The sequence below is a fragment of the Galleria mellonella genome, unplaced genomic scaffold (assembly GCF_026898425.1).
Source record: "Galleria mellonella isolate WM207_F2 unplaced genomic scaffold, CSIRO_AGI_GalMel_v1 utg116, whole genome shotgun sequence".
NCBI lineage: Eukaryota > Metazoa > Arthropoda > Insecta > Lepidoptera > Pyralidae > Galleria > Galleria mellonella.
The window spans coordinates 3,737,662-3,758,108 of NW_026441978.1; the positions used below are offsets into that span (position 1 = coordinate 3,737,662).

The window sequence follows — 20,447 nt, forward strand, 5'->3', positions numbered from 1 at the left end:
CATTTAAGCCAAGTTGCAACTTTTTTATTTTTTATCCAATTCCTTGTTCTTAGTTTTTTATAGTTGTGCAGGGCCGGCTTTAGCCTACGTGACGCACATGCGCATATTTTAAAAATTAAAACAAATCCATCAAGGTTCTATATAATATATAAAATTATCTCTAAATAGGTATTTGTTTTATTTAAATATCGATTTTAAAATTTATTTAAAATTTTGAGTATGAGATATAATAACATTATGTACAAATATGTTTATTGTATTTTTTATACGAAATAGAAAATAATAATAAATATTTTTACTGTAATTCGAGATTTCCAATTTCAGACTACAATGGGTTAAAACCGAATTTTATAATTATTTAAATGTAAATATTTTTGGACACTGTTTCAAAAACTGTGTTAGTTAAAAGCGTCCATCTAGTTTTCTGTAATATTTATTTACATATATAAATTGTAATTATTTCAGATTTTTCGTTCTACAAATTTCGGGGACAATATGGTTTTGTATTTTTTCCCCAGTTTGTATGAAAAGTCGAGGTATAAGAACTCTTTTGGAATCATTTAGGGTATCTAGGTATGCAAATGAAGACCTTTTATTATGATAGATACCATATTTAGAATAGCAAGTGCATTTTTAAATTTTGAGTATCGTTTTAATAGGGAAATTATTCAATTACCTGTTTAATTTGCAATACATGTGGTAAGTTTTCAAATCAATAATATTAATAATTGCTGATGTAAAGCGTTAAGACATGAAGAAAGTTATACCATAAAGGTTCCTTAGTGCCATTTCGATATAGAACCCTAAATGTGTATTATAGATAAATAAATCAACAATCATTCAATAAAATATTTTATTGTTCAATTATGTTGTACATACAAAATAGGTAGATACTTAAATTACTATTAAATGCTATTGTTAAAGCGATAACTGTTACGGATAATTGATTGATATCGACTGTTATTAAAAATAGAATAAATAATTAAGAAAAAAATTCAATCATTCATGTTCAGGACAATGTGTATACAGCCATAAAGTAGGGTTAGTAGTATTTCATGAGCAATCAGATAACAGTCTGAAGTATTATAATTATACCCATAACAGCGTATAGGCTAAATTCAAATCTCCAACTAGGTTTGTAACTGAAACACCCTACCCAAAGTCCTACCAAGCTGTTCTTATACCTTTAGATAAACAACTTATATTATTTATCTAAGGGTATACTTATTGCTTACGATATCGTAATTTTTTTTTATTGCAACACTTGTCTATACCTTATAAATAAGAGTACTGTGTAATTAATTCATTTTATTTTTGAGTTAATATCAAATACAAGGTATGTATGCTTTGTTTATATTATGTTAGCTTTATCTGGTAGGTAAAGTAAGTTACAGTTTGATATAAAATAAGTGATTTGAATTTTTGTCCACTCATGAACAAGCGTCCCGTTCACAGATGACTGCTATTTTTTTTTTTTCAAAGATATTAACTAGTAGACGCTACAGCTACCGAGGTTGATTTAGCTAGCATAATCAGAATGGGCTTATGATTCTATCTATGTGTTGCATCATGTTTGTTTCTTAAAAAAATGCTATTCATACACCTAAATAATAATTTAAATTCGTATCAGCAGTCTTACAAATAAGTCTAAGCACCTATCGATTGCTTAATGCTAAATCGCGAAGCGGTTAATATCTACCTATATACAAAATAAAAACCTTCATTTTCGTCACAATAAAATATAAATAGCAAAATTATCTAATGTTTTAAAAATTTCTTGGTTAATCGCGATCTGCGTGTTATAACATCGAATATTTTTGGCGTATTTATTGCCTAATAATGTTCTACGAACAAAAGTCCTTCGTTTTTTAGGTTAATAAGATTTGATACTTATATTTTAATACTTGATTAATAGTGATTACAATCACGTTTAAGTACGAAATTGGATATTATAATTTTTGTAAAAAATCTGTAACCGAAAAGTTGTCAAGGGCTAGTGTCGTATTCAGCATATCTTCGGTCGCGTATTTTCGGGAGTTGTCAGATGCGATTTTGAATTTTACCCAAATCTCAAAAACATTTCTTCAAATTGATACGATATGATTTTTAAAGTCAGTCTCAAATTGTTGTAGGTTTTCATTATATTTTGCTATGTATAGTTACAAGTTACAAGAGCAACGAAAAAACTGTTTTTCTCAGCGTCTGATTTTTTTATCTTAATTGCTGGTATATATTATTGAATTAATATACTGCACGGTTTACTTATATGAAAATTGTAAAAAAATTATTACAATTTTCTCCCAGAATTTCGTGAAAATAAGCAGTTTAGTTTAGTAAAAATTTACTCGAAATTGCGAAAAATATATCCAATCTGGCAACACTGCTGGCGGACGAAGATACATTGATTGTGAATGTGGCACTAGCCAAACTAGACATGTTTGATACATTTATACGTATAAAGTATTAAATCTAATGCTGTTGACTTATATGGACATAATTACTTAATTCTAGCTTTAGTAGCAAAATGAAAGTATACATTAAGACAATTTTTAATAAAAGTACAGCAAGAATTAGGTTAATAAATATGTAAAAAAAAACTTATTTTAAAACTATACATTTTAAAACTATAAGTGCAGGGTGCAAGATGCGAAATAAGACAATTTGATTTACTAAACAGGTATCTACTGTAATATCTTAATAGAAAAAAAAAAATACTAAGCGATCTATTCTAACCTCATGATAGGTCCCTACTTTAAAAATTTGTTATTTTTGAATATTGTTTTATCAGTACAAGAGCTATTGATATTAGGAACCGAAATGGATGGCTCTATTTAGAAATATTGTCTTAAGGGCTATTCCCAATAATATAACTACTAACATCATGATATAAGATGATGATTATTCTAAACGTTTCTATATTTATGTAAAGAAACTAGAATAGAATAGAATACAGTTGCTATTGCGTTCTATTAGCGTATACTGACTTCTATGAATATTATAAGTCATTAAAGACAGACACGTAATACCTCAATGTGAAAGAAATTTATTGGGAACTATGTTTTAGTAAAAGTGCGCTAAAATTATACTCATTGTTTTAATTTCACTGCAAAAATTAAAATAGTAGGTTTCTATTATGAAGAAAGCGAATTAATTAAATTAAAAAATTACTGGGCCATCAACAAACATGTAGGTACCTAATTAGAGATGTTTACACTAATGTTCAAACGGGAGAGTAATTGATTATGGCAGTAGTCTATGGTATTCCGCAGATTTCTTATTTTTCTCTATGACATAAAAGGATTTAGGTTTTCCGTTGCCCGAGAAATATTTTCTGAAGGAAGTCTTTTTAGCTGGCACGTAGTAAGCTAATGCGTTCAATGAGTTCGGATGATTGTTGGCCTCTTTTGGCCATGTGGGTGTACTTTCCACGTCGACAACGTCATCGTCGAATCTCGCTTGTGGTCGGTTCTTGGCGAGCTTCTGCAATACTGGAATATTCCAATGGTAAACTCTGGCTGGTTTGCCGTTACTTGTCATTTGTAAAGGTAAAGTTCTGGCCGCGGCCGGGGCTGGGTCTGCGTGGGTGTAGTAGCTTGTATTCGGGGGGAGTTTGATAACGAACATTCTGGAATCTCCAGTAGCGTGCCTTCTGCCTTGCTCGGCTAGCCGTTTGCGGTGGTGAGCGGCGGGTATCCTGAGTTTTTTAAGGCCAAGGGAGCTGAGGAGTTCGTGTGTGCTCGGTTCTTTCTTGTCGTCCATTATACTGTTGCCGTGGCTCGACGATGAGGCCGGGGCACCACGTGTTATGGAGACGGCGGCGAGCAGTGCGACAATCCTGTAACAGGAGATAAAAGTTTTTATACAACTGGCCACTATTTTGGGAACATAATAATAAACAAAACATTTACTAGAACATCAACATTGTTAAAGTTGTTACAATTTTGTTGTTTCCGAACACTGCCTGCACTGTTTTAGTCATACATTGTATATGCCTTAATATTGAAACGATTCTTTAAAACTCTTAGTTACTATCTTATTGAGAAAAATATGACATCACTATACAAGGTGAAATTAAACTCTTTACAATCTTTTGAAGGGAGTGTTCTATCAGTGGACCACCACCATCACCAAAAAAACATGGGTCGAAAAAGGACAAAATAATTTGATTCTACCGTATTAATACGGCGAGTTTAGTTGGTAAGTTAGTAAATACATTTTCATTTTATACTTTTTGATTCACGAAACTCTAGTCCTATATACTCTCTGTTCTATAGCAGCAATATGTTCTATAGTTGCAGCTGAAAAGCAGTGCTTTGCTTTTAAGCAAAACTATCACTGAGCTGTAGCCTATTTGGGTCACTGCGACACACTTGGTGAAAACATATCTCTATACTTCATCTTTTGTTTTATATTTGAAAAATGTAAATAATTTGATTGTATAAACTCATTTGTTAATTTACGTGTGTCATAAATGGCTCAAATAAAGTGTTTATCTATCTATCTATAGCATGAGTAGATTTTAGTTTTACATATTTCCATTTTTGTCTGTATATTTCTCATCTATCACTTTGCAGATATCGTCATAATTTCCATTATTTATTGTAAAAGAAAATTACAAAATACAAGATAGGAAACTAAAAATATCAATGAAACTAGAACCTCCTCTTTTAAAGACGTCTCTATAGAAAAGACATTAGATTCAGGCAAGACAGACGTTAAGAGGTTCGTAACACAACACCATGCTTTCAAAGCAGACATAAAAAGGCAAACAAAATGAAACTTCGTCTTTCCTTACTATCCCTTCAATGTTGAGAATTTTCTTAGGGTGCATTGACACCGGATCGTTTGTTAGAATAAGCCGCGGAACTTGAATGGTCAAATATGCCAACACTAAAACCCAGTGTCCCCCATGCGTATGCCGTTGGTTCAAAGCCAATTAGCATAGACGTTGTTAGGCGTTGTGTACACTGGGCCTTTTAGAATTTTCATAACGGTTCGTGAAAGAGTTTTGTTGTTATTTTTGTAGTGTAAGTACTTAATGTCAGTTATTTGTTACGTGCCGGTTAGCAGCGAAAGGAATTTGGTTTGTTCCCTCGGTTGCACCACAGTGTGTCAAATCGCTGGAGGTGTAACGAGTATATTACACGATTCCATCTAAGCGATTTATTCTGGTTGAAAAGCGTAAAAATTAAAAGTAATGTAGTTAAAAAAATGTTTACATTATTCAATATATTTTATCTAAATTGTACCGTATAATATTGTTGTTAAGTTTAACGTAGTTTGTTACTATTTGTTATTCGGGAGTTTATTAGAAATTTACTACACGTAATCGATTTGCTGTGGTTTTTTTATACAACTTAGAATGGCAAACAAGCTGACGGCCCACCTCATGGAAAGTGGTAACCGTCGCCTATAGACATGAGCAGTGCCATGGACATAACAGAGTATACTGTTTCGCCCATGATACCCCCCATGCGTTGCCATTCCTGAGGACTCAGATGTTATTCCTCTGTACCCAGTAAATTCACGCCATATCCCACCCTTCAAACCGAAAGACAGCCATAAAAAAAAACACAACTGCTTCACGGTAGAAACACGCGATTAATTGATAATTTTGAATAAAATTTTGTAGATTTTTTGCAACCGATAGGATTTATATTTATTTAATTCAATTTTATTGCACAAGAAACAAAAAATACACAAAGACATTTAAACAATTCAAGTAAAATACAGTAACATAAATTACAGATTAAAATATACACATAAAGGTACTCGTAGAAAAGGTATATTAGTGTTGGTTTTATTTAATTTTGTTATGAATATTTTTTGACTTCTCATGATTAATGTTATATTTGTTCTGTGATTTTTGTAGAGTTTCTCTCTCTTACTTTTGAAGTGTTTCATTTTCACCGCTCCCTCATTGTGACGCGGGCACCACACTCTATGCATTGCCATGCATGCACAATAAGTTTCTTATATTGCCATACCAGTTATAACGATAACTAATTTTAAATTCAACCCTAATGCTATAGTATTAAGGAACGACAAGCACCTATGTGTCAGTTTGTCATCTTACGCATAACTTAGTGACTTCACTTGTACTTGCGAGAATGGAAGTTATTCTTGGTAAACCAAGACAATGGACAATGTGCAACTATAAGTGAAATACGATTCGGTTTGAGGATTGTAACTAAAAATAAAATACTTGTAGGTATTTACGAAAACAAACATGTTACTAACTACTATTTGGATAGATAGAAAGTGGTAACCGTCGCCTATAGACATGAGCAGTACTATGGACATAACAGAGTATACTGTTTTGCCCATGATAATCCCCCATGCGTTGCCATTCCTGAGGACTCAGATGTTATTCCTCTGTACCCTGTAAATTCACGTCACATCCCACCCTTCAAATCGAAACACAGCTACGCAAACACAACTGCTTCACGGTAGAAACACGAATGGGACAGAGGTACTCAAGCAATCGACTTGGTAAGGGAGAAGAATAAAGATTCTATACTGTGTCGTTCAGTATGAAGTCATTAGTTCATTACACGTAATATTTGCGGATTACAATCGTTTCTTGGATGTCATCGTGTTGGTGTTTATGTAAGAGACATTCTAATCCGTCCATTACCAGTTATTACACGGTAACTAGTCGTATAAGGGCAACCATTAAACGGGATAGGACATGCACGCCACACAGTGTAAAAAAAATAGAGCGACCATGTGAATAAAATGTGAAAAAATTATTAATTCACTCTTGCGCCACCTACCCACTTCTATCTGTTCTCCTTTAATCAAAGGTTGTCTGTAAGAGATTGCCCTAGCGATAAGACCGCCTTTTGTAACTTTATGTGTATATTTTAATCTGTATTTATGTTACTGTATTTCACTTGAATTATTCACTTGTCATTGTATATTTTTGTTTATGATGCAATAAAGAGTTAAATGAATAAATAAATATCTCAAAATACGAAGCAAAAGGTTGTTAAGATTGTGTTTTAATAAAAGAAAACGACTTCAATTGTGAGAAAACCTGTTATTATTGATTTAAAACTAATAAATTACTGAACCGATTTTGATAGAATTTCTCTGGAACCAATCTGTAAGTGTGCCTTCTTTTATCTGAAAGAATATCTTTTAGATAAAAAAGTAATTTTCCAAATCGGTTTACAACTGATCGACTGAAGTTACGAGGTAACAAACATAAAAAAATATATCAGAATTGAAAACCTACTTCTTTTTGAAGTTAGCTGAAAAGTTTGTTAAAATATCTGCGACTTCAATAGTGACAAAATAAACTGATGAATAATGTCGTGTCTTGTAGACACCTTAGATCAGTGATTCTCAACCTTTTTTTTGTTGCGGCACATATTTAACGATTTCAAAATTTGACGGCACACAAAGAAAAAGATAAAAATTATTTACTTACTACAACACACTGCATAAATAGTTTATGATAAAAATTTTAAATATTTGCAAAATTTGGCGGCACACTTTTAAAATTTGGCGGCACACAAAAGTGCCGCGGCACAGTGGTTGAGAATCACTGCCTTAGATTGATAATGTTTGAATTCAAAATATGGAAGTCTGTTTTTGTATATCTTTTACTTATTTTAGATATATTTAAATTTAGATACTTTTATATTAGGAACTTTAAAATGTTAGATACACTTTTGTTACGATATTACTGTAAGATTAATCTTAAGTTCGCGTTTCTTTCTATCATCTAACAAAGTTATTCAACAAAATGAAATGCAATATTTATTTTTAAATCCCTACAAGAAGTATAAAAAAATGAAATATCTGCGATGTAAAGATTATAAAATTGACAAGCTTTTATTTGCGGGTTTGTCCATGTGAATCAATATTATAAAAAACTTATATGTTAAGCTACTATATCTATTTCTGTACCGAATTTCATTTGAATCCGTTAAGCCGTTTAAGCGTGATCGAGAAACAAAAAAAGCCTGTAAACTAATTTATTTGAATAAGTGTGATTTGAGTTTTAATATAAATATATAAACGTCTTTACAATCTTTCACAAGTTTAATATTAGTAGGACGCCAGTGATAGACCGCTCTACAATGTTCTTATTAGTGGCGACTTAGCCACGGAGTTCCATGTAGTTGTCCGCGTCATTACACGGCTGTTATTCCATGTAGACAGCTTGCCGAATACGGGAAGAAGTGAGGTAATGTATAATTTATTAAAAGCACATTATTGGTCCAATTAATTATGGCCTTAGTTTTTTTATCTTAAGATTTATCACTTGATATTTTGTTGCATTTGTATATAGGATGAAATATTGCGCTTGCAACTGTTTAGGTAATAAGTATTAGAGGATATTGGATGTTTAAAATTGATGTTTTTCGACCATATTTCTTGAGATAAAAATTGAAGTATTTTATTAGTAATAGACTTTAGTAATGATTGTAGCCTATATACGTATACTAATGATTTTTTTTTATTGATAACAATGGAATGGTAACCCCTCCTGCGCTATCAGTATACACTGGTGGGGAACAACTGAGGGATGATTGGTAAATATGGAAAAGCGGGTCAGTTAGTCCATCCTGACGAATTCAACGATAAATTAGTCACGATGGTTTCCAGCGGGAACCGTGTCGAGGTCCACCTGATAGGGTATATTAATAGCAATAGGGGCTAAATCCTCCATTACTAACCATCCCTTCCCTTCTAAACTAATGGCTATGCCCGTGGCTTCGTCTGCGTGATTGAATTTTTTATTCCTCTCTGTCTCCAATATTATATTAGGGGAAAGGGATTGTTAGCAATGGAGTTTGACAGCCCCATTGTTAGCAATATGCCTTATTAGGTCGATCTGCACGTGGTTTCCCCTGGAAACCATCGTGAACAATTCTTGTTGAATTAGTCACGATGGGCTAACTGACCTGCTTCATCCTCACCTATCATCCTTCACTGGTGCCCCGCCGGTGTATACCGATAGCGCGGGTGGGGTTACCATTCCATTATCATCCATTAAAAAAAATATTATATTAATATTGGGATTTGTAGCATAAGACTGTACAATAGTTACGGTGCTACTTTCTTTGACAGATGTATAAGATGTTTTATTTATTGACTTTAAATATTTCAACGCGGCAAAGTTATTAAAGCAATTATATAGCGAGCCGAAGATACGCCAGAAGGTAATTTTGGAATAAGTAGTTAGCTACTTAATTACAAAATTATAGTCTTACATAAATTATGATATTAGGGACATTTGAAAGCAACGAATATCTAATAGATATGTATTCGTTATGTTAGTGAAACAATATTTTGGGCAACTGTACTTGTAAATGTTATTATTATTATTATATTAGCCGTTAACTGTCGACTGCTGGACATAGGCCTTCCCATAAGAAGGGGTGTTGCCAATAGTTGTCACGCTTGTCTGGCGGGTTGGTAACAGCAGTTAAGCTTTGGTGATGTTTTAAGAGGGACGCTACTGCACATTCCTCGACCATAAGTCCTTTAGTTTCTCAAGACACATAAGTTTTATAGACAATTTCTTAAGTCGCCTTTCACGACACCCATTAGACAGAAAGGGGTGGCCTATTCCATGCCGAGACCAGACGGCAACGGTACCCATAAATTATTTGCTAGAAATTTATAAATGATTAAAATATTTTACCAGAGGGAGACTTTGTACAAACGTCGTTTGCATGGGTACCCCTGTCCCATTCGTGTTTCAACCGTAAAGCAATTGTATTTGCATGGCTGTGTTTCGGTTTAAAGGGTGGGATATAGCGTGAATTTACAGGGTACAGAGGAATAACACCTGAGTCCTCAGGAATGGCAACGCATGGGAGGTATCATGGGTGAAACAGTATACTCTGTTATGTCCATGGTATTGCTCATGTCTATAGGCGACGGTTACCAATTTCCATCAGGTGGGCCGTCAGCTTGTTTGCCATTCTAAGTTGTTTAAAAATATATATATTGATAAATAAAAATTGTGTAAAATTAAAATATTATTTCACACCTAACACAATTAGTAACATCGTTGATTTAAAAATAAAACTTATTTCGTTTAGAACAAAATGTCATTTAATCTTTAAAAGGAAACAAAAACATTGCCTATTCAATTATTCAACAATTACCGCAATTCCGTCGTCCGTTAATTAATGAATAATGACTAGACACGAGTGATTCCCGCCGCATCACATACCGGTTCTGACTTGGCACTTGGATGTACCCGGATAACCCAATACTCTATTTGGTCGTGTTCCAACCGCTGCATCTGCGCATCCGACAGCGGGCATAAAATTAATCTACTTAGATCTCTTGTGGAAATGTGCTTGTCAGAATTATCGGTAAAGGCTGTTCAAATTACTAATACGAGTATAGAATATATAACAGTAAGTTACTAGGTTTTATATTAATTAAATATTATAGTTATTTAACATCTTTTTACAGTTAATATTATCAAAGTGTCTATTTATGTTGGTAATACCTGAGGGAGACTTTGTACAAAAGTCGATTGCTTGGCTACCTCTGTCCCATTCGTGTTTCTACCGTGAAGCAGTTGTGTTTGAATGGCTGTGTTTCGGTTTGAAGGGTGGGATATGGCGTGAGTTTACAGGGTACAGAGGAATAACATTTGAGCCCTTAGGAATGGCAACGCATGGGGGGTATTATAGGCGTAACAGTATACTCTGTTTTGTCCATGGTACTGCTCATGTTTATAGGCGACGGTCACCACTTTTCATCAGGTGGGCCGTCAGCTTGTTTACCATTCTAAGTTGTATAAAAAAAAGTAATAGTTATTTTTTACCACAAAGGTGGCAAACAAACACAAAGTCTGTCTGATGGTAAATAGATGAAAAGATGGTAAACGATCACTGTAGTCCATGGACGCCTACGACCCCTATTAGGGGTGTCACATGCACTTTGCCGACCCTGAATAAACCTTAATGTACCGTTTTTGAAGAATCCCATACTGCAGTCTTTAGGGGAAACCTCGGCTGGGAGCTCATTCCACAGCCTGAGCGGGAGAAAATTCTTTTGAAACCGCATTGTTAATGAATTGTTCGTAATAAAAAAAAATACTTCACCCATATTAAAAATTTCTTAACAGTATTGTCGCTCCGCTTAATCTAAATATAACAATATTTGTGTCACAGATATTCCTTCGTGCATTTATCATCTTCACCAGGGTTTACTCTTGTCGATATCATGCATTCTGATCACCATTAGATAACTATCCCTCAGGTGTTCAAAAAGCAAACTTCTTACATTTCAGTTTGAGGATATATTTGTGTATTCCGGATCGCCAATTCATTATAAATCAATATGGTATTTGCTAACTTCTACCTAACAGGGTTCTTTTTCTGTACCTATTCTTTTTCAATGGCGTGACAAATGGTTTCCAGGATTTCTTGTTTCTGGACATAACAATCCATTTAAAGCATGGAATATCCTAAAAACTTTGTTTTAAATCAAAATATTAAATAAATAATGATTGTAATGAGCACACATAATTAATTTTATTTATTTATTTATATTTCTTTTTTTCTTAAGGAATTTCGCAGCTGACTTCTGGCCAGGACAGAATATTAGTGTTTTACTTTTTTTTTTTTAACACAAGGGGCAATCGAGGGCAAAGCAATAAACTGAGTTGTGACCATTTTGTGTTTTAAAAAATATGTTATTTCTTTTATGTATTTTCCTTTTTTTGTTTTATATCTAAATTCGATTAAGAGTCATAACCATTAAAGACACAAAATGGCTGGAATCAACGATTTTACTATAAATTTACTATATATTTATGTGAGAAATTTAATGGATGATTAGAATGGATCTCGTATGCATATATCGCTAATTATTTTAAATTGCATCCACCTATATAATATGGCCAGGTACAGCAGTAATGCCAGGCTGAGTGCCCAGTAATTTATACTCTCTACAACTGATAGTTATACGTATATCCATGTTCGAGTTTAATTTGAATTAGTTGTATATTTCACTTTCCGTTGACTAATTGATTTCTTCATCATCATCATTATCATCATATCAGCCGTGAACTGTCCACTGCTGAACATAGGCTATAAAGGGAGGTTTTGTCAGTAGTTGCCATATTCGGTAGGCAGGTCTTTTTTTTTGCTGGATGAAAATAGTATGGTAGCCCCGCCTGCGCTAACGGGATACGCTGGCAGAGCACCAGTGAAGGATGATAGATGAGAATGAAAACAGGCCAGTTAGCCCATCATAATGAATTCATCAGGAATTAACTATGATAGTTGCCAGGGGGAACCGCGAGGAGGTCGACCTGGTTGGGTATATTGGTAGCAATAGGACTCTCAATCTTCATTACTAACAATCCCTTTCCCCCCTGGTAGGCAGGTTGGCAGCCGCTTTTAACCTTTGGTGATGTTTTAAGAGGGATGCTGCTGCCCATCCCTTGATTAATTGATTTACTTATAAATAAATACAAAATCTTAATATTCTATTTACTTTTATGACTTTGTATATGCACTTTTAATTAGGTTATAACCAAAACATACACAAGCGAAGTAATTAAATTTGATTTAAGAGCTTTATTTTACTGTTTTTAATGCAGAAGAATAAAATTGACCGATATGGTTTTTTTATACTACTGAGGTAGCAAACAAGCATGCGGCCCACCTGATGGTAATGGTTACCGTAGCCTATGAGCGCCTGTAATACCAGTGGTATAATGCACGTGTTGCCGACCCTGAAGAAACCTCTTATCCCCCCTTTTGAAGAATCCCATGCTGTAGTCTCTCGGGAAAACCTCGGCAGGGAGCTCATTTCATAATCTGAGAGTTCGTGGGAGAAAACATTTCTGAAACCGTCCGGAATGGTCCGGAGGAAACTGAAGCGGTAACAAACGTGGTGGGACGTAGTTGATCCACGTCTTCTTTTTTAGTTTTCTATTGCTTGCTTACGACCTGTTTACAGACATATCAACTTTGTTTTGTGTAGTACATAAAGTCAATAAAAACAGTTCTGTATTTAAATAGAAAGAGATCTGAGGCTATATATAAGTGCATCATTAGATGCCAATCATGTTTACCTGTTTTGTTATTTTTAATCATCATATCATAGAAGGGGTAGCTTATTCTATGCTAGGACCACACTGTATAGAATGGACCACTCTTTTATTTTTAATACTGAATTTGAATTTAAGTATCAATCTAAATCTTAAACTAAATTGCCAGATTTATTTTTGTTCGTAATAGAAATTGTTTCACAAAAAAAAAAAAACACTGACTTCATTCGTGGCAAAACCAATTATCTTGAATTAAAACGAAAATTACTAAACCGATTTTGATAAATTTTCTATAGGACCAATCTGTCAATATATCCTTTCAGATAAAAAAAGATTTTAGCAAATCGCTTTATAACTAACGCAGTTATGAGGTAACTAACATAAAAAAGAAAATACAACCGATTTGAGAACTTCGTCCTTTAAAAAACCGTTAAAAAGCCTTAAGGGAAAGTATATATTATAAATAATCTATATATAATAATAATAATATATCTATGATACAATATAGTACAAATAGTTAAATCCGGGAAGTGATAAATGTTTTCATTATCTATCTAGAAAGCAGGTTAAGTTATTCAGAATTGTTTTTGTTTATGTGCTCATTAGTTGATCGCGATGAGTAGAAAGTGGTGTAGCATCAGTTGGTACAAGTATATCTATGGGTATATACCATAGATCAAGAAAATCTAGATATTCTCCCATAGAAATAAATAGACAATAAGATTGTGTTCCATAAAAAAAACCGACTTTAATCGTGCTCAAATCTTGTTTAAATATTACTTTTAAACAGTTACTTTGATTTAAAAAGTAAATTACTTACTGACTGAGATTTTAATAAAAAAAAAATTATGGAATCTATCTGAACATAAATGCTTTCAGATAAAAAAAAAGAAGAATTTTTCCAAATAGCTTTATAATTGACAGTGTTAAGCTAACAAATTAGAGGGAAACAATATAGAGAGAGTGATAACCTTAAATGCACTGTAGGAAGTAAATAGATGCAGGTCGATCAGGATACCAGAATATTACGGAATACCAGAGGGACACTTTGTACAAAAGTCGATTGCTTGGGTACCTCTGTCCCATTCGTGTTTCTATCGTGAAGCAGTTGTGTTTGCATGGCTGTGTTTTTGTTTGAAGGGTGGGATATGGCGTGAATTTACTGGGTACAGAGGAATAACACCTGTCCTCAGGAATGGCAACGCATGGGGGGTATCATGGGCGAAACAGTACACTCTGTTATGTCCATGGTACTACTCATGTCTATAGGTGACGGTTACCACTTTCCATCAGGTGGACCGTCAGCTTGTTTGCCATTCTAAGTCGTATAAAAAAAAACTTTTTTAATTACAGGACGATCCTTTCCCCCTACACTAGAGGGAATGATAACTTTAAATGCACTGTAGGAAGTCAATAGATGCAGGTGGATCAAGATCGTTCCTTATGTTTGTCTATGGAGAAGGCCTATATTCAGCAGTGGATAGTTGACGGCTGATATGATGATGATGATGATGTTATGAACACAAGTACTATACTTTCAGATTTCCGCACGATAGGAAAATAATGCGTAAGCCAATAACTGGCTGACAAGACGTATGAGGTATATGTATTTAAAAATCATGTTCCTTTTTTGAATTTAGGTTTTTTTTCTATAAAAAAAGGCATGTCTTCTATGTTGAAGCTTTTTTTTTAGGAAAAGGACGCGAACGTGTGTACGACTCATGATGATCCCTGTTCTTGGGCTCTTGAAGGTTGCTATGTAGAAGTAATATAAATTGAATTATGATTTATGCAAAAAAAAAAAAAATATCGGAAATGGGAGATAACGGACTAGGTGTCGGCACACTCGTACAAGTTTATCAAAACAGAACGATATAACAGTTCATTCTAAATATTTTATTGATGCAATATGCAGCCGACGCCTCCAGCGAAATGTTTTTTTATTATAGTATTAAATAATAATTGTCAATAATTGGCTTATAAAATTCCACAACACGACTGGCCGCTTTTTATGACACCTTGTACGTTAAGAGAATTAAAAAAAGCGTGAACAAATTTTGAAACAGTAATTTTATGGAACGATGTATATTTTGGAGGTTAGGTTTGGTTTCTTTTTATGGGTGAAAATGGTATGGTGACCTCGCCTGCGCTAATGGGATACGCTGGCGGGGCACCAGTGAAGGGTGATCGATGAGGATGAAAACAGGCCAGTTAGCTCATCATGATGAATTCATCAGGAATTAATCATGATAGTTTCCAGGGGGAACCGCGAGGAGGTCGAACTGGTTGAGTATATTGCTAGCAATGGGATTCTCAGTCTCCATTACTAACAATCCCTTTCCCCCCGTTAGGTTTGGTTTAGGCTAGTACAGTTTTATGTTATCTGTGGTTTGGGTGTTTTTGTGTGTTCGCTTTTTAAGCGACTTCTAAATGAAGGAGATTCTTAACCCTTAAATACCTGAAGTTTCAAATTTGATACCAGGGTTATAAATCGCATTGGGCGCCTACAATTTATTTTATTTTAATATTTGACTGTTTACATGTTACCAAATGTTTTTTTTTTTTAAATAAATATATAAAAATATTGTTTTGATTTTTCTTACTATTTTTCCCTATATGTAAACACAGTGAAAGTATAAGTGTACCCTTATATATTTTTTAATTTGATTTAAAAAATCAGGCTTTTAAGGGTTAATTCGACTGTCTTTCTTTTGGGTGTCTATTACTCGAAGTCTGAATTGATTATTGTTTTTATTAATGTTTTTTACATTGTAGAGTTTACTCTTGTGTTAGTTCTATTCTAATTATATTATAATTAATATCACTTTGTAATTAATTAATAATTAATTATGTTATAATTAATATTAACAGCACACCTGCTTTTCTCCGATATTGCGGGTGCCTATGGGAAGCGCTGCTCACTCACAGGTGGGCCGCGTAGAACGTTATAAAAAAAAGTTTATTTGTAAAGTAAATCTTAATTTTTTCGTTAGCGGCATCTTTGCAATTCCGATTTTGATTTTGATCCAATTTTGTTAAAATTGGTAATATAGTTTAGTTTTTAAATTGAAATAACTTGTTTTGCTACTATTAAAGTCGGTATATTTTTGTGGATAAGTGGCATAATATTAATTTATTTATACTGAATATTTAACTGTTTAATTTCTTGTTAGTCTGTATGGAATATGTATATTTATTATTATAAATTTATCATAATTTATATATATTTACTATATTGCCAATTTTATTTAATTGGCAATATAGTAAATATATATAAATTAATGATTCGTGTGATAAATGCTTCAAATATAAGATTTATACAATATTAAAAGCGCGCTATAAAAAAAAATATAGGTTTTTATTTAAAGATGTTGTAGAGTGACCAGAGTGTCATCCTTTAATAGTTTTTCATAGTACGAGGTTTGTCCGGAAAGTACGTATAAAAGTTTTTTAAAAATTTTATTTTACAATTATTCAGGTAAATCAATTTTATCCCCTTCAAAGTACTCCCCCTGTGACATAATGCACTTGTGCCAACGCCGTTTCCACTGTGAGAAGGCTCCTTGAAAGTCCTCTGGTTGTAGGTTTCTCAGCTGCCCCGTCGTAGCTTTTTTTATCTCATTTATGTCCCCCAAATGCCGCCCCCAAAGTACCAATTTGGTTTTTGGGAACAAGAAGAAGTCACACGGGGCCAAATCCGGCGAATAGGGGGGGTGTTCGGTCACCGTAATGGAATTTTTACTCAAAAACTCACGGACAACAAGAGAGGTGTGGGCAGGGGCATTGTCGTGGTGAAGAATCCAACGCCCCTCTCGCGCCAATTCTGGACGAACTCGTGCCACACGAGCTTTGAGGCGTCTGAGCACATCGACGTAGAATTTTCCATCAACTGTCTGGCCTGGAGGGACGAATTCTTGATGGACAATCCCCCGAACATCGAAAAAAACAATCAACATTGTCTTGACATTTGAGCGGGATTTTCTTGATTTTTTTGTTCGTGGTTCCCCGGATGTCTTATCGAATTAGATCGGCAAAAATTTCACGGCCATTCTTGCCGAGTTTCGAGAGAAACTTGATTACGACGCGCTGCTCTTCAACGGAAGCGGGCTCCATGCCGACGGGGTTTCGTTAAGAGGTAACTTCACAGATGGCGTGACAAGCCAGTTCGCACCGCACGGCGGTCAGACCAGAACTGAAGCATTGTTAGGGACATAAGGAAGGGGTCCTGCGCTTACCTGGCCTCCCCACTCCTCTTTCTCGCATTCCAGAACACTTTTATACGAACTTTCCGGACAGACCTCGTACAGTGTAATTAATGAATAGAGATACCACTTTATAGCGGACCCGAGTCTCTTTGCTATAAAACGATTATAAATTGCAACATTATGCTTTTATAACATGGCGCCCAGTACATGAACATATTTTTAAAACTCACCGCATGTCATTTTCGCCGGTAATGATCGTCATAAATAGTCATAATTGCCGGGCGGTTGATAGATGGCAGCACTGCCCCACAAAGATGAAACGGTTTTACTCAACGCCCCGACTCGTTCGTTAAAGAACCATTGTTATTTACTATCATATTCTTTGTTTCGTTTATTACTGTTTATTTTTTTTATATGTACTATATACAGATATTTTATGCTGTGTGGTCTCGGCATAGAATGGGCCACCCCTTCCTTTCCTGTGTGTACTGTAAGAGGCGATTAAAGGTCGAGGGGTGCGCAGCAGCGTCCTTCTTAAAACAACAACAAAGCCTAACTGCGGTTTTTTTTAATGGGTTATAATGGAATGGTATACTAGTATCAGTATACGCTGGCGGGACACCATTGAGGGATAGGTGAAAATGAATCAGGTAAGTTAGTCCACCATGACGAATCTAACAATAAGTAGAAACACGAATGAGACAGAGGTACCTAAGCAAACGACTTTTGTACAGTCTCCCTCTGGCTCCTCTGTTGTTATTAGAAAGGTACAATTTACATTTTGTGAGTCTTTCCAATGTACGTTTTTTTACACTTTATTAATGTACCCACGGCCATCGAGTACGAGGTAAAATTGTGTTATTTAATTGTGTATATTTTATATATGTATGTGTATGTATGTATGTATATATGTTTGTATATGATAATATTTATATTATAGTGCACCACCTACCCTTTGTCTTTTTCTCTATGTCCTGTCAAAGGTTGTCTGGAAGAGATTGCTTAGCGATAAGGCCGCCTTTTGTATCACTTCTCATTAATATTTACTGTATTTGTTGTTTCTCTTTTTGACTTGGTGCAGTAAAGTGTAAAATAAATAGATAAACTCAATTGAGCGGCTTCGAAGATTAGTTTGAACGATATATGTATCAAAATATATATATGTATCAAATACAGGTCTATAGTTGCCTGATTCTAATAAATAAATAAAAGAAAAAGTAAAATTTATGTAAGGAGCATGACTTCTAGTGATTAAGCTAATCTTAAAGCTCGCCGCTGTCTTCCTATTTATTTATAGGGTAAGCTTCTCCTTATACGTGTAGTAGTACATCATTGCGGCGAAGATCAATTTTATTTGAATCTCTCAATTTGATCAGTTTTATAATGTCGCCGGTAGATGGCTGTTACCTGCTAATGGAATTGAATTTTGTATGGATATGATAAAGTAAGTAGTTTACCTTCATCATTATTATAAGCAGGCTGAAGTGGCAATAGGCTGGTCATATAGCTCGAAGAACCGATAACCGATGGAGAAGTAAGGTTCTTGAGTGGCAACCCCGTACGAGCAAACGCAGTATAGGACGACCTCACACTAAATGGAGTGATGACCTCAAATGTATTGTAGAGAGTCAGTGGATGCAGGTGGCTCAGGACAGTTTCTTATAGTAGTCTATAGGGGAGACCTGTGTTTAGCAAAAAAAAAAGGACTAATATAGTTTAGTAAAGATTTTTTACGTATAATTATTTATAGTGCCAAGTATATATACGATTACTATGAGTATAAAGTTCAATTATAATATTCATGAAGTTAACGAATGTCATAAAGTTATATAAAGTTTAGTCGAAATATAAAAAAGAATATTTTTAATATGAAAATAAAAAAAAAGAGATTTAATCTATGCTATTTTGGGTAATTTATATAGGATTAAAATTTACGTTGAGTATTGTTTATCGTTGGAATAAAAAGTTTGGATAGACTAAATAAATATAAAGGAAAATTTTGTACGTAAACAAAACGTCTTTAAACCCTTCGCTTTTTATAATTAAATATAAAAAATAACAAAGAAAAAAGTCTGCTGTCTATAGAATTATTAATAATTCTAAATAAATTAGAATTATTAACAACATTTTCTATGAAAAAATATTTTTCAAAACCATAGTATTTATTAGGCACTATAAATGTAAAAATATACAAATGATTCCGTTTATGAAACATGCTCTCGAATTGTGTGACTGCATTTTCTCGTATGGGGCAATTAATGTGGTGGTATTCACTAGCTTATACTCTAACCACAAATAATATATCCTATAAATAACTAGCGAACTATCCCGACTTCGCTTGGTTTTTTTAAACCCATGTTAATTACTGATAGTGCAGCTGTCTCTAAGTGAAAGATTTTTAAAATATAAGTTAAATTAAATTACACAACGTATTTTTTGAGTTTTTTTTTTAAATGGATGATAATGGACTGTTAACCCCACCCGCGCTATCGATATACACCGGCGGGGCACCAGTGAAGGATGATAGGTGAGGATGAAGTAGGTCAGTTAGCCCATCGTGACGAATTCAACAAGAATTGTTCACGATGGTTTCCAGGGGAACCACGCTAGCAATGGGGCTGTCAAACTCCATTGCTAACAATCCTTTTCCCCCTTATTTTTTGAGTTTATACATTACAAACAATTTTTTTTATTTGTAATATTCATTTACATATACAGGTGAATAACATCATCGTCATTTCAGTCATTATCCGTCCACTGCTAAACGTAGGCCTCCCGCATAGACTGCCATAAAGAACCACATAAACATAACTAATATTTAGTTAAATTTACTATGCATTGCTATGTTTAAATTTTAAATAGTCCTTTACTGTGATTACAATGTAACTATATAATTAACTTTTAGATGTAATTCTAACTGCTAATTGCCTTTTGCAATAGTGCGTCGAAGACAGTAAGATAATGTTGTACTTGTCGAATGAATATTATGTTTTAGCCTATTTCAATTTATTTCCTAAAATAATAAAATAACTGTATGTATGTTGTAATCAATTAAAAACAAATATACACTAGACGTAGCAAATATTTTCCTGCTTCTTTTTTCTAAATATAATTATAATTTAATTTTATTATTAAATGGAAACATTGGTTTAAATAATATATTTTGATTGAAAAACGGCCACTTTGATTATCACTGGCCA

General features: G+C 33.9%; 1 protein-coding gene across 3 annotated transcripts in view; it reads right to left on the bottom strand.

Moving 5' to 3' along the window:
* Positions 1-838: 838 nt before the first annotated feature.
* Positions 839-20,447, bottom strand: part of LOC113512820 (uncharacterized) — an 85,085-nt gene continuing 65,476 nt past the window's right edge. For all 3 annotated transcript variants that reach the window (XM_026896753.3, XM_052894442.1, XM_052894445.1), the window contains exon 2: positions 839-3,835. In XM_026896753.3, coding sequence (XP_026752554.1) covers positions 3,241-3,835 — 595 coding nt within the window. In that variant the 3' untranslated portion in view covers positions 839-3,240. The remainder of the gene's footprint in view (positions 3,836-20,447) is intronic.